At 37.6% G+C, this 24,025-nt stretch overlaps 1 protein-coding gene across 1 annotated transcript in view; it reads right to left on the reverse strand.

Moving 5' to 3' along the window:
• Nucleotides 1–24,025, reverse strand: part of CWF19L2 (CWF19 like cell cycle control factor 2) — a 78,944-nt gene that overhangs the window by 20,336 nt on the left and 34,583 nt on the right. Inside the window, exons 9-12 of the mRNA XM_040976882.1 lie at nt 19,277–19,370; nt 17,470–17,562; nt 10,225–10,341; nt 8,318–8,455 (exon numbers count right to left, since the gene is read on the reverse strand). Of these exons, the coding sequence (XP_040832816.1) occupies nt 8,318–8,455; nt 10,225–10,341; nt 17,470–17,562; nt 19,277–19,370 (442 nt within the window). The remainder of the gene's footprint in view (nt 1–8,317; nt 8,456–10,224; nt 10,342–17,469; nt 17,563–19,276; nt 19,371–24,025) is intronic.

Raw genomic sequence — 24,025 nt, forward strand, 5'->3', positions numbered from 1 at the left:
TCACCATTCGTTATTAACAAAGCACAAATCAAAACCATGACTTTACCACTTCACACTCATTAATACGGCTATAATTACATATACGGCACGTATTGTAAAGGACTTGGTAAAACTGCAGCCCTCATACACTGTGTGGGAATATAAAATGGTATAATTCTTTGGAAAACAGTTTGGTAGTTCTTAAAATATTTAAACATAGATTAACTAATATTTAAATATATGGGTTATTATATGGCCCACAAGTTGCATATTCATAAGAAAATGTTGTATATGAATCTATAGCAATTATATAAAAATTACAGGGTGCCAACTGACAAATGAATGGACAAAACAAAATGCCTATACAATAAAACTGGATAACCAAGAATACCAGAATTACATAATCTAAAAGTAGAGTTTCAAAAATACCTACTCTAGATCACAAACAAACAGTACTTAGACTTAAAATGAAAATAGAAAACATACCCTACAGGTTACTAACACTTGACTAGCTCCGAGATACAAAAAGGACACATCGTAAAATCATAAACCACAATAAATAATTCATATGCATGTATTATTCCCTGGCCCACAAGGATAGCCTAGCTAAAAGCAACTTTTAAAATCCTATTGTTTTTACAATCAATTCACACATATATAGTGCACTACCATGGCACTAACATATTTTTTAAATTGCAATGACAAAAAGGAAACTGATTCCATACATCTTCAAAACTAATTTGTTTATCTGCAACCCAACCAAAGACCAAGACTCCAATAAGGAATTATTTCTCAGCTGAAATTACAGCCAACTTGGTAAATCCAAAAGAACAAGTAAGACAACAATTAAATCTATGACACTAGAATTAATCTTTGTTCATACTATGCAAAATATTATATAATTAAAATCTAGAAGTTTTTCGTGTTTCTAATATTTCTAATATATTTTTATGGCTAGAAATATTTCTGTACATTTAAGTTCCTTAAACAATTGTCCAGTAAGTATCCATAAAGTCAGCAGTCCTGATAGCTTCCCTATTAGTAATTTAAAAATCACTAAGTTTTAGCTGAGAGAAAAATGTCAAATAAAATATATCCTTCTATACTAATCTCAGCTGACATAAACTCTTTTCTTTCTTTTTCTTTAAGATTTATTTATTTTTATTGCAAAGTCAGATATCTACAGAGAGGAAGATCTCCCATCCACTGATTCACTCCCCAAGCTGCTGCAACAGCCAGAGCTGAGCCAATCCAAAGCAAGGAGCCCAAAGCCACTTCCAGGTCTCCCACACAGGTGCAGGGTCCCAAGGCTTTTGGCCATCCTTGACTCCTTTCCCAGGCCACAAGCTGGGAGCTGGATGGGAAGTAGGGCCATGAGGGTTAAAAGTGGTGCCAATTCGAGATTCTGGTGCATTCAAGGTGAGGACTTTAGCCACTTGGTTATTGCGATGGGCGTGACAATCACTATTTCTAAAAAACGTTCTATTAAACATGAACCACTGCAATACTGAAGACATCAACTATACAGACATGTTGAATGGATCACACATTTTAAATAGTCAAGCCTTTAAAAAGAGGCAAAATGGGCTATACACTTTCACCAGCAGATGATTTAAGTTCCTTAGTTGATTTCTATCTTGTCCTTGTTCACTAACATCTGAGAACTAAATATTTTAGAAGTAAAATGTGTTATGGCACAAGATTGATTGATTCATTCTCTCATAGGTGATTGTTTCTAAAGAACAAAAACAAAACTTGTTCTAGTCTAGAAAAAAGAAATCACTGAAAATGGACATTTCAGATGCCACAACAACACAGGAAACTTGACCACCATGAGAACTAAAATAAACAGAAAATGCCGCAAAAAACTGGCAATTCTCTATATTATATATTCTAATCTAACATTTGAGAAAGGTATACTACTTAATATTTTAAGATTTATTGTTAACATTGCAGCTAATTGAAGACAAAAATGTAAAGGATTTCATTTTAATGTTTACTATCACAATATGAAGCATATTTTAAATATTATGTCTATTACAAATTTATTAAACCTTTCAATGTTACAATATAGAAAAACAGAACTATCAATAGAAATATAAACATACTTTATTAGAAAAAAGGCATCTTTTTTCTTATAATTTAAGATAAAAACCTAAGTCACTTTGAGTCTCCTTTTAAATTCCTTTACCAATCTCGTTGTATGTTTCAGTTTTCCTCCTTTCCATCCCAATTTTAGTGTTCTAGCAGTACAAAGAGGATAAAATTACTGCCCAAAGTGTGAACAAAATTAATGAGGAAAGATGTATATAGCTCTCATGGAGATGTGCCTGAGTTTATGTTGCCAAGGAAACACTGACGTCTTAAATTTTAAATGGAAGAGTTTATATTTAAAAAATGTTGGAGTCAATAAAACGTATTTTAAGAAATAGCAAAGCACCACACAACGTATAGTTCCCAAATACCTATCGATGACACACTGAAATTGGCTAAAGACAATTAAATTTAGCCAAAAATAAAAAATAGCCATTAACATCTGTCCCTAAAAAGGAAGTACTGATTAGTTTAAAAAGCTGTCCTGGAAATAAAAACCAGATACTAGTACTGGCTTTTGCAGCTCTGTGGCTGGGGGATTAGGAAAGTTACTTAGGCTTCTGGAAGCCGTTCTTCCTCTGGCTTGTTTTTTTTTTTCCATCTTTAAGATGCTAAGACTAAACAACATTAGTGAGGGCCCTTTTCAGAATCTAAAATTCAAAGAAAGAAATTTCTTTACCAAAAAGAACTGTTTTCTTGAAAATCATAGCAAATAGACTAGCATATATAAAGTAAGAAAAACAAGTGAGTGAAGTTCAAGAGTTGTATTAATCACCTTTTTCCACTAATTATGTATAACACATTCAAGAGAAATATTCTGAAAAATATAGGAAGGATCATAAAGTTTTTCTACCCAAATCAAGTCCCCATTTCGAGACTCCTTGCTTGATGTGTTTTTATCAGTATGAAATACTGTGAAAGATTTGGTGGTAAAAACAACTAGGAAGAAAGTGATTATGATCTGAATTTTAGAACAGTAAGAAAACAGAAAACAAAAATCAATCAATAATATAGTAATGAAAAGTAAAATACAACAAAAGACAACAGGATAAATCTGCAAATAACCTGCAGCAATATCAAAATTGCTGTCTTATAAGAAATCTTTACTATCTCCCCAGATTAAATTAGGTCACTCTGATGTTGCCTCCAAAGACATTTCATTTGTTTTTTCACAGTAATTTACAATCTGTAGTTACTGAATTCGTTTTCCACAATTGCCTAGTTAATGTTTCTTCTTCCCTAGCAGCCTATTGGGCTCCACAAAGTTAAGGATCAAGTTCCCTAGAGTGTCAGTAAATTCTGAGTGGGAACAGCTAACTGAAATGGATGTGATCAATTAACATTCTCTGACTTCATAAACAAATAAGATTTTGTCTTCTATTACTATTTCCGATTGATCTTTTTCCCCAGAGCCTAGGACCATTTTCATGGGAATTATTAAGTAAAGGAAATAATCAAATATCAAAACTCTAAGAAAAATTATTGTTGCAATAGTCATGGAAGTAACAAACTAGTCATGGAATTAATAAACTATGGTCCATAGACTAAAAAGAGCCACCACTTAATTTTGTAAACAAAGTCGTATTGAAAAGTAATCACATCCACTCATTTAAATGTTGTTTTGGCCTGCTTCTCTGCCTCAATAACAGCTGACAGATGAAACAGAAAAGTCAAAAATATTTCTATGATTAATACCCTTCTACGACTTAGAAGGAACATTGGGAAAGTCAGCTTTTGTGGATTTTTTCACTAAAATATATGACAATTACTTAAACTACATACCAATGAAATTACTATTAAAATACAGTAACTTAGAAACATAGTGCATAAGCTTTCTGGAATAAAGCAATTGAGCATATACAAGGGGTACTGAGTTTTGACAGAAGGGTCTAGATCATACATTGGAATAAGAATAATGTTTTCAACAAACAGAGCTAGAAAAACTGGATGTACAAATGTAGAAGGATGAAATGAGTTCTACAGCTGTCACCACATACAAAAATGTAGTCAAGATGGACCAAAGCCCTAAATTAAAGATATAAAGATTATGAAGTTGTAGCTTACCAGCAAATGCAGAAATTAGGCTGGAACACTGGTCATACTGGGCTAGGATGTCACACCTACCAGTTTGTATGAGCCAGGGATTGAGCAGGGCCAGGTTCCAGCACCCCACAGCAAGAGTTAGGACTGAGGGCAGCCTGGGTCAGACCAGGCTACAGCACCCAAAGACAAGGCCAGGACAGGGGAGGGGCTATGCCAAGCTGGTCAGAGCAACCACTGGCATGCACACAATCTATGGCTGAAAACAGGCCTGGCTGGGGAGTTAAGGGGACGCCCTGGCTGGATTGGGGTTCCCACTGGTGAGTGTAAGGACCGTAGTGGGGGCTGTAATCTAGTCTGGATATGGCTGCAATGTCCCTCAGCACAAGTGTGGACTAGAGTTGGGGTGCAACAGACTGGGCTAGATTCCAGCAGCCACTGGTGCTCATGAGAACCAGGGTAGGTTTAGGACCGGCTGGGCTGTCTCTTCCTCTGCTAAGCCATGTCTGACTTGTGTCTGGGTGTGGACCAGGCTTGGCTGAACTGTAACATCCAAAAGTAAAAGCCGGAACAGGTGAAAAAGTGGGGAAAGGCCACAGTTCCTGCTAAGACAGGAGGTGAACTATGTAGGGCTGGCCCATGGACCCACCCGTGTACATGAGATCTGGCAATGGGAGAGGTTCTGATGGAGGTGCTTGGGAACTCCTCTGTCAGGACACAGTCCCTTCAGGTGAACACAAGAACCACCATAGGCAGCAGCCCAGACCAGGCCTGGTAATGGTACCCACTGGCATATATTTGGTGCACGTCAAGGGCGAACCAGGCTGGGCCAGTTCATATCACCCACTGGTGAATCTAAGCACCAGAATGGAGCATGAGTCAGGCCAGGTTGGGCCACAACACAAGTCAGTTCACATGAGGGCTGGGAGACTGGGGGCCAGCTGGGCTGGGCTAAGCTGTAGCTCTCACCAGCATTAACTCGAATTGGAGGTGGGACAGGCCCAGCCAGGCTACAGCATCCACTGGCAAATGCTGAGGTGAGGCGGGCCATGCCAGATTGGGCTGCAGCACCCAACTAGCACACGTGAGATCCAGGGAGTGATGGGGCAAACCCAGGAAAGAGGCTGTGTGGGACTCCCTGGCTGGACTACCATTTCCACCTACGAGCGTGAGAGTTGGGATGGGGGCAGACAAGAATGGACACGGTCTCATGTGAACTGGATCAGGGGAAAGCTAGGGTAAGTTAACTGTTCCAGAGTGGATGTGGGTTGTGGGTGTGGGTTGGCTGGGCTTTGCTGCAGCATCAGCTGGTAGTGCTGGCAAGGAGGACAAACTCTGTCTAGCTAAACTGTAGAACCACCTGGAGAGTGCAAAATCCAGGAGTGGGAGTGGGTGCAGTAAGGAAGCAGTGGGCACCTTCTTCTTGGATTGCCACTCCCACCGGTGAGCATGAGGACCAGCACTGGAGCAAACCTGGCTAGACAGAGAATGACACCTGCTGGCACATGTGTGGACTGGATAGTGAGGATGGATGGGTTGAACTAGGCTTCAATGCCCATTGACATGTATGAGAGTTGAATGGGATGTGGAACAAACTAGACCAGTTGGCTGTACACAATGACAAGCATGAGAACCAGGGCAGGGGCAGGCCTGGTGGGGGTTATTGCGGGTTTCTCCATCTAGACCGCAGTCCCCAGTGGTTTTTATGAGGGCCAAGTGTGTGGTGGGGAGGACCAGGATAGGCTGCAACACCCACTGGCTTGTGTAGACAGAGTTGGAGACAGAACTGACCCAGCAACTGCAACCACCAGCATACACATAAGCTGATCATACAAAAACAAACAAACAAAATACTAGCACACAAAAAATCAGTGGAAGAAGAATTAGCACATTTACTTAGCGACTACTTTCTGACCTAGGGAAACTTCTCTAAACAAAACTTGAATGAGGATGACTTCTTAGAACTATTTCACCAAAAACATGTCATCTTATAAAGTTAGGACATACTTTTTAAGTGAAAACTTTCTGTTGCAGCTAATATTCACTGAGAATAAAACTTTTAAAGATCATATACCCTTGGTACATTTTTTAATAGCATCTACGATGTTTCAGTTTAGTGACTGTCACTTTTTAATTTAAAATGCTGAGGAAAACTAACCAAATGAAGATGCAATCATTATCAAATCAGCTAATATGCAAAACAGTCCTATATAATCCAAAATACAAACAAAACGTAAACATAAATAAACATGTTCGGTTATTTTTTCTACTGATAAAGCAATAAGCAATGGTGGTAAATCATGAATACAAGTCACAACAACAGTATCCTCATTCAATAACATAAACTCTCCCTTCATGAAAAAACAGACATAACCTCTGGTGGATCTTTGGTGCTGCCTGCCTGGAAATCTATTTTCTTCCACTCACAAGTTATTCCAAAGATCATTTTACACCTTCCTTCCCAATCTATAAACCCCATTCTCCATCACCACTCTCAGTACTCATTTTTCCACTACCAAACCTGTGAAACCACCAGTGTCTATATACTAGCACTCTGCCTTTCCTTCCCTTGTAATTGACAGACAATAATCAGCTCCAATAATCAGACTAAACCCAATTCTTCCTACATCTATTCTTGAACCAAACACAAGTAGGCTTTTCTCCTCACCAGATCAGAAAAACACATTTATCCTGGTCTCCAGAAACCTTCACATTTGTAAACCCAACGGTCATTTCCAAGATCTTACTCAACTTCTTAGAAGCAGCTGAGTCATTCAGAACCTCTTTATTTTCTTCCTTGACTTCTGAAACACCACACTCTCAATTTTCCTCCTACCTCACTAGCTTCTGCTTCTCAATCACATCTGCTTAATTCTTCCTATTCCAAACAGTACTCCTGAATTCAGGCTCTTCTCATTAATAATTTTATACATGCAAAAACTTCTGATGCCATTTAATGCCAATAGCAACTAAATAGGATCAATTTACGCAGAGCTTCAGGACTTCACATGTGAATACTTCATGCTTCACATGTCTAGGATATCACTCCTACTCTTCCACAACAAACAAAACTCGGCCCTTCCTTGGCTTTTCCCACTTCTGTATATATCACCCATATCATCTGCCCAAATCCTAACACTTCCTCACTGTATCTGAACTTACCTAACACCCTACTACATGATCTCCCTGCCTCCACTCTCGCCTCTCCACATTACTTTCTCAAAAGAGCAGGCAGAAAGACTCGGCCAGCCCATAAGCCAGATCATAATACACCTTTGTTAAAAGACCTCAAATGGATTCCCATCGTCTGAAACAAAAAGTAATTTTTGCAAATACAGGCAATGAGCTACATGCTTCCCAAGTGGTCATGACTTAATCTTGTTATAAATAATATAAAGCCCTGTTATAAATACAGTATCCCTTTGATACAACTATTTTAATGGTAATCTTCACAAAGGATTGCCATGGAATAAATAACAAAGAAAGCAATTTCAAAGAAAAATTTATTCTGCTGCCAATTATTAGTGATTGGCAAAATTATAGATAGATGGATAGATAGATTAATTGATTGATTGATTTAAGATTATTCCAAGTATGCTACACTGTCCGACATTGTCTGTACCAGCAATGTTAGGACACACATAAATAACAGACTGATGGAATCATGACTCTTTATGAAGATCTATGCTACTGTAGCAACATGGGGAAAATCCGTCAGTGGGGTGGGAGGTTGACCGGGGGAAATCCCAGTCTCTATGAAATTGCACCATAAAATTCAAACATTCAAAATAAAAATTTAACAACAACAACAAAAAAGATTATTCCAAGATGCTTTCTGTAAATTCATGATGCGTTACTCTAAATATCTTCTTCTACTCATGGCATAATGATGAAGAACCAAAGGAACATTAAGACAAGACAAACCAGCAGTAGTCAAACTAACAGCACATTCCCAATAACTAAACTCCAGCCCAAAACAAGTTCTTAAATGACAGATCAAGCACATAATGAGAAGCTTAAAGAAGTAACCAGAAATTCTACTTTAAAATTAAGCCTACATATATTTCTCAGCCAGATCAAAAATATTTAACCTTTAATATGTCTTTTAAAAGATTTAATGAAATAAACCTACATTAAGGAGCACCAAATATATCTAAAAAAATCAGCTCCTAAGAATTCAAGGTCGTCTACGAATTCACCTTACCTTAGATGCCATTCTCATAAAAAGTTTGTTCTGATTTTCTGCTGTTCCCATCTTTTCATTTTTGACTAAATCATTTAGGCTCAGATTATCATCATCATGAAAGTATCTGACTCTTTCTTTTTCCTCATGGGTTGAAACCTATGATAAAACAAACATTATTTAGTGAACAATGAATCTCCAAAACATTTCAATGGATTATCTATAAATTTGATGTTAAGTATAACTGTTCTACTATGTATCTATTCTCCCAATTTACCTCTATTTTAGTTGATTCCATGTTAAAGAATTTTCATTAAAATTACACTCTCTGCCTTCTACCCCTCTATCCTTATCTTCTCCTCAACATGGGATATAATGCCATCTATTTGTGGCTCTGCATAACAGCTAAATTGACTAAGACACTCACTTCTAATTAGTAAATTCTTATTCTTTGGGGGCCAGAATGATGGCTCAACGGGCTTATTCTCCACCTACAAGCACCACCATCCCATTTGGTACCAGCTCTAGTCCTGGCTGTTCCACTTTCCTTCCAGCTCCCAGCTAGTACACCTGGGAAAGTAGTAGAGGATGGTCCAAGTCCTTGGGACCCTGCACCCACATGGGAGACTCAGGAAGCGACAGGCTTCTGACTTCAAATCAATTCTTCTCTGGCTATTGCAGCCATTTGGTGAGTGAGCCAGTGGATGAGAGATCTTTCTCTCTATCACTCCTTCTCTACCTTTCCAACAAATCTACTTTTTGAACAAAAAATAAATAAATCTTTATTTAAAAAAAAAAAAACAAAAAACTCGTGTTCTAGAAGTACCTTTATTAGAAAAAAAGTCAACCTTCTAATACGCATATAATTCATTCCTGGTCTGTCTTCTCAGTTAGCTCAACCTCTGTGTAAGTAATGGAAATGTACTATTTACATCCTCCTAAATCAGGTCTTTCATTTCTTTGGAGAACTTTGGAAACCAGGGTAGCGATATTTTTCCCAATATTACAATTCTTGTCTTCACTAACTTAAACCTCCTGGTTCTGTGACTTGAATCTCTTAGAATTTAATTTCTGTCCCTCTTGTCCATTCATTATACTCCAAAACCAAATCAGAATTCTGAATGAATGTATCTTACTTCTTCACTCATCATTCAACAAGGCCCTTCGTGTGTAACAATATGTTTAAGAAGCCCTAGACAGTTCTGTCATTTCATCTAATTGAAACCTTTACTAGTCTCCCGCCACATCTCAACTCTAATACCCTAAAACCTTCCATTAAATATCTGTTCCACTCCTGTTTGTTCAAGGAATTAATCTGTCTGGAGCAGCAAAAAACACATCCAATGGGCAAATAATAAAGATCCTAAAGAAAAGTTTCAAATGATCAATTGTTTTGTACATTCAATTATTGCTTGTATATTCTTTCAAAACTAAAACAAACCTAATTTGAGAAAACTGAATATGTGTTTTTTAAGAGCCTCAGGGTAGTACTAAAAACTAATTGCTAGAGCTGGAAGATGGAAAAGGAAATTAGGTTTATAAAGAATCACAGCACCTACTTAATTAAAACATTACCATGTAAGGCTGCTCCATCACCAGGTATCAAACTAGCTAACACAAGTAAAAATCTGAGTGACTGAAGTATTTCCAAAGAGTTGAGTACGTATGCAAAAAGAACCTTCAAACTTTAAAGGAAAAAAGCTATCATTAAAATTATCAGTAACATTCAATGTTTCACAATTATGTGAAAAACATAAGTTAGATTTTACTCTATACAACACAAAGGGCTTTAAGAATAAAAGTAATAATAAAATTTGTTACCTAGTATTTCATTAAGAAGCTACATTTCAGAAAATATGTTTTGGTCTGATATTAAAAACAAAAAAAGCCCCAAGGCAAAAAGGAATTCTGACATATGCAAAACAAACCATCTGTCTCTTCCTTCTTCCTCCTCGTGCTTCCAGGGAATTTTCTGACGTGTTCACAGGCCAGGCTCTTCCAGACTGATCAGTTCTGACAAGGACCACTTCCTGCTGGTCTTCATTCTAGGGAAAAATTTAGAAATCATTTTTAAAATTGCTGTGAGGAGTGATGAATGCTAATACCTCTTTAACAAAGATTTTTATTTTATTCATTTGAAAGGCAGAGTTACAGAAAAAGAGAAGGAAAAGAGAGCATGCTAATCCTCTGATGGTGGTGCTGGCATCACTTACGGGTGCTGTTTCATGTCCCAGCTGCTGAACTTCCTCTGCAGCTCCATGCTAATGGCCGGAGCGAGCAGGAAAGTTCAAGCTTTGCACTCCTGCACCCACATGGAAAATCCAGAAAAAGCTCTTGGCTCCTGGCTTTGGATCAACTCAACGCTGATAGTTGTGGCCATTTGGGGAGTGGCTCAGTGAACAGAATCCGTTTGCCTCTCTCATGCTGTTTCTCATTCTCTCTCTCTCTCTCTGTACATCTTTCAAGTAAAAACAAATTGAGAGGCAGGTATGGCGATACAATGAGTTGGAGTGCCTCATTTCATGCCCCACCTCTGCTTCCAATGCAACTGCCTACTGACATGCCTGATAGATACTAGATGATGGATCAAATGCACAGGTTCCCACTGCCCACATGGAGTTCAGGCAGAGTTCCTGGCTCATGGTTTCCACCTGGCCCAAGCCCAGTTGTTGTAAACATTTAAAAAATGGACCAGTAAACAACTGTCTCTCCCCTTCCACTCACCAGGCCACTAATCCTAATTCTTTCAAATAAATTAAGGGTAAAATTTTTTTATTTAAGTCTCATATTCTTGTTAAAGTATGTATTACATACTACACCATTACTTTTTTTTTAAGATTCATTTATTTATTTTTATTACAAAGTCAGATATACAGGGCCCGGCGCGGTGGCACAAGTGGTTAAAGGTCCTCGCCTTGCACGCCCGGGATCCCATATGGGCGCCGGTTCTAATCCTGGCGGCCCCTCTTCCCTTCCAGCTCCCTGCCTGTGGCCTGGGAAGGCAGTCGAGGACGACCCAAAGCTTTGGGAACCTGCACCCGCGTGGGAGACCCTGAAGAGGCTCCTGGCTTCGGATCGGCATAGTATCGACCCTTTGCGCTCACTTGGAGAGTGAATCATCGGACGGAAGATCTTCCTCTCTGTCTCTCCTCTCTGTATATCCACCTTTCCAATGAAAAAATAATAAAAAAATAAATCTTTAAAAAAAATAAAGTCAGATATACAGAGAGGAGAAGAGACAGAGAAGAAGATCTTCCATCTGATGATTCACTCCCCAAGTGACTGCAATGGCCGGTGCTGTACCGGTCCGAAGCTGGGAACCCAGAACCTCTTCCAGGTCTCCCACGTGGGTGTAGAGTCCCAAAGCTTTGGGCAGTCCTTGATTGCTTTCCCAGGGCACAAGCAGGGAGCTGGATGGGAAGTGGGGCTGCCGGGATAGAACCGGCACCCATAAGGGATCCCAGCGCGTTCAAGGCAAGAACTTTAGCCACTAGGCCACAACACCGGGCCCTAGAACCATTACTTTATTTTTCTAATACAATGAGTTACAAATGACATTTTGGTAAACACCATTGCTTTCTGAAGGAAAAAATATATTGGCAAAGCTTTTATAACCACTGACCTCATTTACAAAGTGGAAAATTTCTTTCAAGTAGGACAAGATTTCCCCACGTTTTTTAATTTTGAATTTTTCAATTTCATTGGGAATCTATCTTTTGTCTGAAAGCAGGGATGCATGCTACATTATACTCCCACATCTGTTTTAGACCCCAGTATTCCATCACTACACATTTCCATAAGTGAGAAGCCATGAAACAAGGTCAACAACACGAAAACCTTTTTAAGAACTCACCAAACCCAAATTTTAACTGCTATTTTCCTATGAGGCTTTATAGGTTTGTGGTGAAGCTGTAGGTAACCAGAAAAGATATGCTGATAACACATATATCAAAACTGCTTTTAAAATTTCACTAATTAAATCTTTATCTCATTCCATTTGGCTCAATGGAATCATAACACCCAGTACTTCTCATACTATTACATAATCCAGTGGCATTAATGTGTATGAGAAACAAACTATGCTTCCAGATGTTAGGGAACTCATAGATAAAACAGCAGCAAAGGAAAAGGAAATGGGGTTTCTAAAAGGATTTGTTAGTTAAGACTGCTAATTAAGATGATGTAGAAATTAATTAAACAGAGTCACAAATGAGGAAGAAATAAATCTATTCTTTAGTACAACTTAACTGGTTCTAAAGAAACAAAGGCAGAAAAGTAGAAGCCTTAGAAGTCAAGAAAACAGGGGCTGGCATTGTGAAATAGCCACCTGCGATGCTGGCATCCTGTGTAGGAGTGCCAATTTGAATGCTGACTGTTAATACGCCTAGGAAAGCAGAACAAGATGGCCCAAGACCACAGGCTCCTGTAAGCTACGTGGGAAGCCTGGAAGAAGCTCTTGCTTCCTGGCTATGGTCTGGCTCATTCCTGGACATCGCAACCATTTCAAAGAATGAACCAGCAGATAGAAGACCTTCTCTCTGTCTCTCCCTCCCTACCTCTTATTCCTCTTTTTCTCTCTTTGTAACTCTTCCTTTCAAATAAATAAGAAAAGTCTTTAAAAAAAAAAAACACTTAGGGAAAAGATAAAGATCTCCACAAAGAAACAAATGCACATTCAAATTTTAGAAATAATTTACAGTCCAGTGTGATGGCTCAATTGGCTAATCCTACCCCTTGCAAGCGCCAGGATCCCATATGGGCACCTGTTCATGTCCCAGCTGCTTCACTTCTCATCAAGCTCCCTGCTTATGGCCTGGGAAAGCGATTGAAGATGGTCCAAAGCCTTGGTATCCTGCATCCATTCGGGAGACCCAGAAGAAGGTCCTGGCTCCCAGTTTTAGATCAGCTCAGCTCCAGCCACTGCGACCACTGGGAAGCAAACCAGTGGATGGAAGATCATTCTGTCTCTCCTTGTTTGAGTAAAACTGCCTTTCCAATAAAAATAAATAAATCTTTAGAAAAAACAAAAAAATTAAATTTGTAATGCTTTCTGAAGTGCTCAATATTTGAATGGTTCCTGTATCATGTAATTTTAGCTAAAGGAATACAAAAGGTAATATATGACCTCAGTTTCTGACTCTTCAAATTAAGATTGTTTTTTTTCAATTAGACCATAACCACATTCAGACTGGCTCCAGTGGCCATTTAAAGGACAGATGATGAGCAAAAGAATGGTGACAGGGATTACATGGGATGTTATTTAATATTCTAAGCAAGACATATTGAGGCAATTGACTAAACTATTAAAAATAAAAACATAAAATACGTACAGGAGGAAAGGTAAAGATAACTAAAGCTACTTGGTGACAATCTGAGTGTTTTCTAGAAAAAAGGATTAAAGTTTTCTCCAGGACTTTTAATTAATAAAGATGGCACAATTAAGAGCAGAAGGAAAATTGAACACACACAGTTATGCAGAATGGCTTCATACATCAAGATGCATGATATAAACCTTGTTAAATGTTTATATATTTGCAGGAGGATTAGGAGAGGAGATGTGACCATTCAACTTACTACTCAAGACATCCGCATCCCACACTGAACCCAGGTTCAATACCCTGAACCTGTGCAACCTCCTACTTACGCAGACTGTGCAAGGCGGCAGTGATGATTCAAGTGTTTGGGTTTTTTTTTACTGGATCCCAGCTGGTCTCTAGTCATAATCTCTTTGATACACCTAAAGCTAGTAAACACTATGAAACTAAAATCTGCATCTTTTTGGTTTCCTTTATAAAAGCACATTAAAGTTGACTTTTAAGTATCTTAAACAATTTGTGAACCCAGCACAATAGCCTAGTGGCTAAATTCTCACCTTGTATCCAAACGGGATCCCATATGGTACATGGCCTGGCTGCCCCACTACCCATCCAGCTCTCTACTTCTGGACTGGGAAAGCAGTCAAGGATTATACAAAGCCTTGGGACCCTGGACCCACGTGGCAGACCCAGAAGACCTGGCTCCTGGCTTTGGACCAGCTCAGCTCTGGCCATTGTAGCCACTTGGGGAGTGAACCAACGAATAAAAGATCTTCCTCTCTGTCTCTCCTCCTCTCTGTATATCCGCCTTTCCAATTAAAAAAATTTTAATGATTAAAAATAAATTTGTTATACATTCTGTACTATGGGAAAAGTAATTTTTAAATGCATAAAATACAAAAATTTACTTTAGAGTTGATTAGTTTCACTTTAAATGTATTCCAGTTAGCCTATAAATATGCAATAGAAATATGTGTTCTCCCTCCATGCTCCCATCCAAAAAACATGTAAGAATCAAACTCTTCAGGAAATATCTAAGTCTCAAATCTACTGAATAATCTAAGGACTCATTATTTCTCATATAAGGCCACATTTCATTTTTTCTTAATTATACAACAGAATGCTAATAGCAGATTCAGTGGGGAAAAAAAATAATGAACATGTGGGGTAAGAGAAGCAACTGGGGGCCCAGCACCATGGCCTAGCAGCTGAAGTCCTTGCCTTGAACACGCTGGAATCCCATAGGGTCACCAGTTCTAATCCCGGCAGCCCCACTTCCCATCCAGCTCCCTGCTTGTGGCCTGGGAAAGCAGTCAAGGACGGCCCAAAGCCTTGGTACCCTGCACCTGCATGGGAGACCCAGAAGAGCTCCTGGCTCCTGGCTTCAGATCAGTGCAGCACCAGCCATTGCGCTCACTTGGAGAGTGAACCATCAGATGGAAAAATCTTCCTCTCTGTCTTTCCTCCTCTCTGTATATCTGACTTTGCAATAAAAATAAAATAAATCTTTAAAGAAAAAAAAAGAGAGAAAGAGAGAGACAAGCAATTGGTAGAGAAGAACTCTTGTGGCTAGGTCATTTTTTTTTTCTTTTGTGAAAAACAAAAACATCAACTACTCATGGGTTAACTTCTGTCACTAAACTCTGCCCAAAATTTCAGATAGTCTACAACACACTTCTTTATCCCAAACTTAGCATTAGTAAGTACATAAATCAAAATGATTGCATTTTCAATTCAATGACTGATACCTAGGGAGCAATATTTCCACCCAGGATAATAACACAGCTATGCTAAAGTCTTTTTGTGCCACACAAATAAGTCTTACAGAGAGTAGTCAATAAAAGGACAGTTTATCTTCACCAAGGTTACAGAAATTGCAAGTGGGTCCAAAATAATAGTGGTAGGCTCTGAACATTCTCTTGATATACTTTTCAAGAACTACGTGTTTCATATTTTTACTCTGAAAGACAATCAAAACTGAAATTATGTATTAATATGCATTCTCCTTTTAGGGGTGTGTGTGTGTGTGTGTGTGTGTGTGTGTGTGTGTGTGTGTGTGTGTGTGTGTTTTAATTCATTTAACTTTAAAAATTTACTCTTGGGCTTGTGCACCAAGAGTAAATCTTGCACCAGCAGTGTCAGCATTCCATACGGGTGTCAGTTCATGTTACAGCTGCTCCATTGCTGATCCAGCTCCCTGCTTGCAGCCTGGGAAAGCAGTGGAGGATGACTAAGGTCCCTGGGCCCCTGCACCCGTGCAGAATTGTAAGAAGGGCTTGGCTCTCAGGTCTGCATTACTCTAGTTCTGGTTCTTGCGACCATCTGGAGTGTGAAGATGGAAGATATCTCTACTTCTTCCTCTCTACTTTACTCCTGACTTTCAAATAAAACAAATAACCCCTTAAAACTATAAAAACTAGATATGAACTGGAAGAGTAACACTTAATTCTAAATACTTAGTAATTCAATCCTCTAAGGAGAAATAAACAAAACAATGATTACAAATGCTAATGACTAAATCACTAAAACCAAACTGATAATCACAGATGTTTGAATTAATAGACTCCTCTCCTTCCTATAACTTATCATTTCCATCAAAAAAGCTAAACAATGGAAGGAATCCTCCCCAATTAGCTTTATAATGGATGGCATTTCCTTTTCTATGAAAGGGTAAAATTTCGAGAAATATTTCAGCATTTTTTCTAGAAAGTCATCAAATTCATGTGTACCACGAACAACTTCGATTTCTACTCTAAATATTTTTTTAAAAATAAATAAATAATGAGTTAGCTTTTCACCATAATAAAATAAAGTCATTTAATCGCACTGAAGAACTCTTTCAGAATTGTTGGGAGACACTTGCTTTCCTCACATCTGATAAAGCTTGAACCATTTGTACAATTGTGCCATCTCTGCAGAGATGTCTTTATGGCCAAAAAATCTTTCTAAAAGAAAAGCTTTACTATCTGAAGCTTCAAAAAGCTGCACATCTCCCAAAAACAAACTGACAGACATTCTACACTGTCAATTACTCTGAATTCTACTTTAAACAGTTCTCTGCTGATTTCTGAGAGCCACTGTTGAAAGTCAGAAGAAACTAAAAATGATCAAGATATCAGTAGTATCTGAAATGTGTGCTAAAGGGCTGAGATTGAACCTGTCAATTACTCTATGACATAATTAAATGAGGAAAATATTACTTAACAGACTATACGCTTCATTTCCCCACACACACACACACTTTTTGTTCCAAGTCACAACAGTTTCCACTGGACAAAGATTCAACAAGGTTTGTCTACATGGTCCCTTCTATATTTCAAGTCTGATTGCACATTACACAGCTAAATAGTAATTGCCAACAAATGGTAGATGACATGAACATAAAATATAAAATCTAATGCAACTTGGTAAAGTTTAACTAAGAGATCAGAAAAGGATCAAACTGCCAGGGCAAGCCAAATGACAAAAAGCTCAAACTCAGGTTCAACCTCACTGCTTAGGATCTTACAGTAGCCTCAAATGTCTGATCAATTACTCCAAATCAGTTATGTGTATATTAAATTACCAAATGTGCCTCGTTATACAGGAAAGAATTCAAGGGTCAGTTTTATCTCTACAAGATCAAACAGAAAACAGTAGGTCCTGAATCAAAGCTGTTCTCTTTGGCCCCAAGCATAGGCTTTCTTCTACCATGTCACGGTGGTGGAATATAAAATAACATGTATGAAAACAAATTTTAAAAACAAGTAACAAGGAAGTATACACACACACATAAACACATACAAAAGACACTCCTGCTATTGAAATATTAACATTCAAAGGGGCAAGTGTGCCAACAAATAAACTTTTACTACTTACGTCTACTCCAGATTTTTTGGAAGATATCTGTGTTACAGTGTCTTTGAATTTATTTGCCTTCTCAAGCTGGGCTTTAAGTTGTTCAGCTAGTTCCTTCAGAAAGATGAACAGGTAAAATAAGTAAGACATATTGCTTAATTCTCCATTGCATAAATATATCAAACAGAAGAGAAAAACAGCATGACAATCATCTATGCAATCACCACCTAAATTCAATAACCAACCCAAAGCTTAGTATATTACTTTTTAATATCCTGAGTTACAAATTTCTTAAATATCTGTGGCATTTGTTTATGCTTTGATGGTAAATAACTCAGACCACTACTGAATCAATGTGGGTTAAGTGCCACTTGGGTCACCATAAACTCCCATTCGGGCTGGTTCAATTCTTACCTGCTCTCCTTCTGATCCAGCTTCGTGCTAATGCGCCTGAGAAGGAGTGGACAATGACTCAAGCACTTGGGATCCCGCCACCAACGTGGGAGATCCAGACGGTGTTCCTGGCTCAGTTCTGTCTAGTGCAGCAATGTGCGGAATGAGCCAGCACATATATAACTCTCTCTACCCCCAAATTATCATTCTCCCTCTCTCTGTCACTAAGCCTTCCAACTATACAAATAAATCTTTGAAGACAGACAATTTCAACGACATGTGAGTATAACTGGGGAAAAAGAAAACACTGCATAACCTTAACAATGTAATTTTTAAAATTCCTTAGATAACATAAACTTCAATAATTAATGCCATCATTGTGTATCACTAAAAAGCTATCAAAAGATTTAAAATCTTACCTCCCTTACTGCTATCAAGTAATATGGATAAAAATTCTGAATATTCTTCATCTTACTCAAGAAAAATCTAAAGAAGTTATATAAAATAATTGATATATAAAGCGATACACCCAAAGTAATAAATTCAATAGATAATAAGCAAAGAGTACATGATCTGTGTGATGATTCCTTGAACAAAGAAATAGTTTTCTGAACATAAGTTAACCTTTTCACTTTGAACTACTGTGGTAGTTCAAAAATTCTATGGAAAATGTGATTAAAATATGTTTGTTATAGTACAATAAGAATTTGAAGTCCATTCATATGCTGGGCTGTCAGACAGTTTATGAAAAAATACATATTACGAAAAACTTAGACATGACTTTCATGTTAGTAACAAAATAAGTGCATCATTAATACTGTTTTTTCATTAATTCTGGGGAACCCTTGCACTATCAGCAGACCGCAAGATCACTAGCATTTCAATCTGAGTCACTTATGCACAAATGAATCTCCTGTGTCAAAACTATCACACCTTGTTAATCTACCTCACTCAATCTATCGTAAACTAATGAACAGATATGTGACAGTGTGACAAATAAATGAAAGTAGCTTTTACAAAAGCATTCACATGACTATTCAATGTTGAGGCAAAAGTACTTCAACATTATTATGGAAAATTAAATGAGCTAACTAAACAAATCATTTAACATATCTAACATAGCACCTGGAGCAAACATACCAGGTCTATATCTGCTTCTACTATGCTCAACAAGTCTGAAGAACAAGAATAAAGCAAACAGCAAAGAAACAAGTAAAAGTAGAAAACACACAGCTCCCTAGCACCTTAAACTTCAGAAATCTAATAGTAAAAGTAGATAACTTACTTAGAAAACAGACATTGTTTCTAGAAATAAGTGAAAATTTCTTTACAGAATAGTAAATGGTAGTTATTTTCAATATGTGCCATATCCATAGTACTTAGGAACTTCCTAAGCAGTTAAAGATTTAATGACTAGTCTGTACGAACATCTTACCATATTCCCCATCATCTCTGCCTTGATAATCTTGGCTCCCAGCTTGTTCCTCTCATCAACACTTAGAACGGGGATGGACTCATCCTCTGGACCACTGCAGGCAAAGGACAGATTAAGAGCCTAGGAAATTCATGCACAATGCAAGTAACAATGTCAATATCCAAATATTATTTATTTACCCTATTCAACACTAGTAGCAGATTATGGCTTAAATGCAAAAAATAAAATTTGACTTCAAACACAAATCATTATTTTAAGGATCTCTGTTAGAACAGTAGCCTATGACAGTTATAGTGATGGCTCACCAAAACCCCAAAGCAATGGAACAAATAATTCAAAAATCAACTATTCATTATTTAATATTCACATATTCAATCTAAAAAAAAAACAAACTAGACTCAAGCCAGAATTCTACATATCCATAGGAACTTCTCATTCAGACATAACAAGTTATTGAGTGTCTAACAAACATAATCAAAAATACATAAATTAATTAATTCAAACATGAAAACAATGGTCATATGTCCTTTTATAAATTACGTTTATAATCAGACAAACTAAAGTAAGTCAAAATTAAGACTATGTGCCAAACCCATACTGCAGAAGCATCACCTAAGGAAAAAAAGAAATCTTCAGATCAGGTCAGATTCCCCAACCTCACTGTGCTAGAAAAATTCAAAGCTATAGCCCTAAGAAGGTGAAACCAGGCAAAGCCTGAACGACTCTGAAGCAGTCACAGCTAAGACTCCATTAATTCCAAGGCAGCTACAGTTTACAGAACAAGAGGAAGCAATACAGTGAGAAAATCCAAAAAAACCTTAGAGGAATTCACATAGCAAACCTCATGCTTCAGAAAATACTAGAACTATAAAAGGTCTTGCTACATCAGAAGGCAACAATAAGCTCTAGGTTCGGCTCTGGGTCTACTAAAAAATGTTAACAAGAGTCAAAGTAATAAGAACATTGAGATAAAAGTTAACTGTTCTGCCAAAAGAAAAAGGGGTAGAAGCTAGAGTAAGAGCTAGAAGAAGCACAGGCAAAAAATTTCCACATTTATAGAAAACTTACAACAACTTTCATGAAATCTGACGTACCAAAAAAAAGAGAGGGAGAGAAAAAGGCCATGATACCACAAAGCACATCATGAAACTGGTGATAAAAGCACATTTTCACAGCATACAGACTAAAGCAAATTATTTAGACATAAAAATCACCATGATAGTAGAGTGCTCATCAGAAACAACACAAGAAGATAAGCAACATCTTTGAACTATCATCAACCTAGACTTCTATACCCTGTAAACAAAAGTGAACTGAAGACATTCAAACATAAAAAGTTGACAGAACATCACAGAAAAGCCCTCAGGAAGAAAAAGAATATCAGATTGAAACACGAATCAACCCAAACAAGGAATAAGACCAGAAGAGGTGACTATAATGGCAATTATAACACCCTTTTCCTTATTACTTAAATCTCTTTCAGATAACTATTTTTAATAACAAAAATACATTTGGGGCTTAGAACAGGTCGAAGTAAAACGCAATCTAATATTAACAGAAGGGGAGAAGTGTAAATCAACTGTGGGTAAGTTATTACACCACACAGCAGTAGGGTATCATTTAAAGGCTGTCTCTAATGAGTTACATTAAGTATGTTATCCAAGCTAACAACCAGCTTAAGCATTTTCTAAGCAGTGTAAATTGCAGCAGCAGGCATTGGGCTTAAGGAGTCAAGCACTCCATTTCAGAGCACTTTAGCTTGACTCCCCTGTTCTAGTTCCAGCTCCCAATTTCAGCTTCCTGTTAATGTAAACCTGAGCAGCAACAAGATAGTTTATGTTGCTGGGTTCCTGACACTTCCATGGGAGACCTGGATTGAGTTGTGAGCATTTGGGGAATGAATGCTCCCTGGCTCACTCATTCACTCATTCTTTCTCTCCCTCTCCATTCTTCCCTTTTAAATAAATAAAAATTCTTAAAATAATTACAGCAATGAAGGAAAAGGAAATCACACTCAAGAAACCTTCAAATTCAAAAAAAGCATGAAAAAGATGAAAAGCAGAACAAGACATATAGAAAACAAAAGCCCAAAACGCAAATCATGACTATAACATATAAATGACCCTTCAATTTCAATTTCAACAGTGTTCCTTCAATGCTTGATTGAATAAGCAAACAGACAACAGGAAAGAATATTAAACATTAAATTGAATAAATTTACTAATTTAATAAATTAAATTGGATAATATTACTAACTAATGTGACCTAATGGACATTCACAAAGCACTGCACTCAACTTCAGTGGAAAACACATTCTTTCAAAGTGCATACAAAACAGTTACCATGACAGACCAGTCTGAGCCACACAATCAATCTCAATAAAGCTGTAAGAATCAGATCAAACAAACCATGTTCTCTAACCACAATCAGATTATTAGAAATCATTCCCAAGATCACTGGAAAATTCTCAACCACCTGAAAACTAAACAGCTTGTATGTAAGCAACCCTTAGTCAAAGAAAACAAGGGCAAATTACAAACTGAACACATTGTATATATAACATACAACATATCAGAACTTGTGGTTTGCTGCTAAAGCACTGAAACATGTAGCTCTAAATATTTTTATGGAAATACAGAAAAGTGCCTCACAAATTAATTAGCCCAGTTTGCAACTTCACAAAACAGAAGAACAAATTAAACTCAGAGACTACAATAATGATAGTCAAAAATAGATTAAAAAAAAAAAAGAAAGGCAATAAACTCAATGACTCCTTCTGCCATTAAAGGGATATTTAAGTTGAATAAAAAACAAATATTAATTTGAAAAAATCCTATAGGAACATTTCCTTCTTGTTGAAAGGAAAGACAATACTCTGGTGCTTACAGTAAGACATTTGAGGCAAAGCCCCTTTGGAAAGCAACACTCTCCTTCTCCTTCTTAAATCAAATGTAGGGGCACTACAATTGTAAGAGCTGGAAACATTATTACTTTTTATATGCTTCTATGAGCTCAGTTATTGTTAGTGTCACTGGCTGTATTTTTTGTATGGAAAATATTTTTCAGAACTCAGTACAGTGTTGTAACAAGCTAATACTTCACCTACCACCAACAGGATCCCATGTGGGCACCAGTTCATGTCTCAGTGGTTCTATTTCCTTTCCGGCTCCTTGCTTATGGCCTAGGAAAGCAGTTGAAGATGCATCAAGTCCTTGGAACCTTGCACTCATGTGGGAGACCCAGAGGAACTGCTGGCTGCTGGCTTCGGACTATTATAGCCATTTACAGGGTGAATCAGCAGATGGAAAATCGTTCTCTGTTTCTCCTCTGTAAATCTGCCTTTCCTATAAAAATCTTTAATGAAAGAAATCCAGAGCCAGGAGCCAGGAGCTTCCTCCAGGTCTCCCACACAGGTACATGGTCCTAAGGACCTTAGCCATCTCCCACTTGCTCTCCCAGGCTGTAAGCAGGGAGCTGGAGCAGAAATGGAGCAGGGAGTGGAACATGAACTGGTGCCCATTTGGGATGCTGGTGCTTGAAGGGGGAAGATTAGCCTGTAGAGCCACGGCACTGGCCAATCCTATAATTTTTCTACAAAAACTTTTTACCAATTAATCAACAATTGTTTCCAATTTTTTTAATTCTTTTTCACCCAACTACTTTTTCAAATCCCCTACTTTGAAAATTTACTCTTCTTAGCCACTAGGTGAAAGTTATAAATATTAGAAAAATTTTGACATGCATATATAACATATGTTAAAAATAATCATATACCGTGCACTTTCCAAAAAAATATTCAGTACAATTATTGCCCCACGAAGTTTGTCCCTCAAACTCCCCTGTTCCCCAACTGAAAGGCTTCTCTGTGACTTCTTATACTTTTCTTTGCTTCCCATACTTAAGCACCTATCTGTGGTTTTCTTCTCCAACAAAATTATAACTAGGTCATCCATTTTTCATATCGACATCAGCTAGCTGCAAAAATTAAAAAACTAACAAAAAATAAAATGGATAAAGGAGTGTTTTCTTCAATAATCCTTCAAATCTTTCCCTGTTATTCCAATAGAGGCTTACTGTAATCCAGACGTTGTTACAATTAGACATAAGCAGGGAGTTCAGTCAATCAAAGAGCAAACCACTTTGCAAGCAGGCTTTAGTTTTGATGGGATCGTAAAAAAGAAAGAAAAGCCATCCACCAATTTATCTCCCTCTGTGAGGAGAAAGTTTTCAGGAATTTTAAAACAAACCACCATAGCGTAACGGAGTCAATAACATCTCAGAACTATCAAAACCACTCAAGTAACACCCTCAGAATATTCTTCCCCACATCAGGGTCTCTAAGACGTCATCAAATGTCCATACCCCATTCCCCAGTGCTAACGCAGTATGACAGCAAAGAGCCACTCTCTCCCCTCCCCCTCTGCAGACACAAAAGAAAAAATAAGAACAGAAGCATTTATCACACCCACCTTCCTCCATACCTGGACCCTCTCGCCCTAATCAGACATACATGGGTGTGCATCATTCTCACTTATGAACACAATATTAAAAATAAAATTTAAAATGTAAGATACTATCAAACCAAGTGCCAATAAGGCAACAGACTCACGTCTACTAATACATCTGAGTAAAAATGCAAATGCTCTCAAGCAAAAACCTAATCTGAGCTTTTCTAAGCAAGCTATTCAAAAGTACAGAAAGAGTAAAAAAAAAAATGCTAACTGTTCATTTCCTCTTTGCAAAATACTG

Source organism: Ochotona curzoniae, unplaced genomic scaffold (assembly GCF_017591425.1).
Source record: "Ochotona curzoniae isolate NIBS_2020 unplaced genomic scaffold, NIBS_Ocur_1.0 contig_2723, whole genome shotgun sequence".
In the NCBI taxonomy this organism is placed as follows: Eukaryota; Metazoa; Chordata; class Mammalia; order Lagomorpha; family Ochotonidae; genus Ochotona; species Ochotona curzoniae.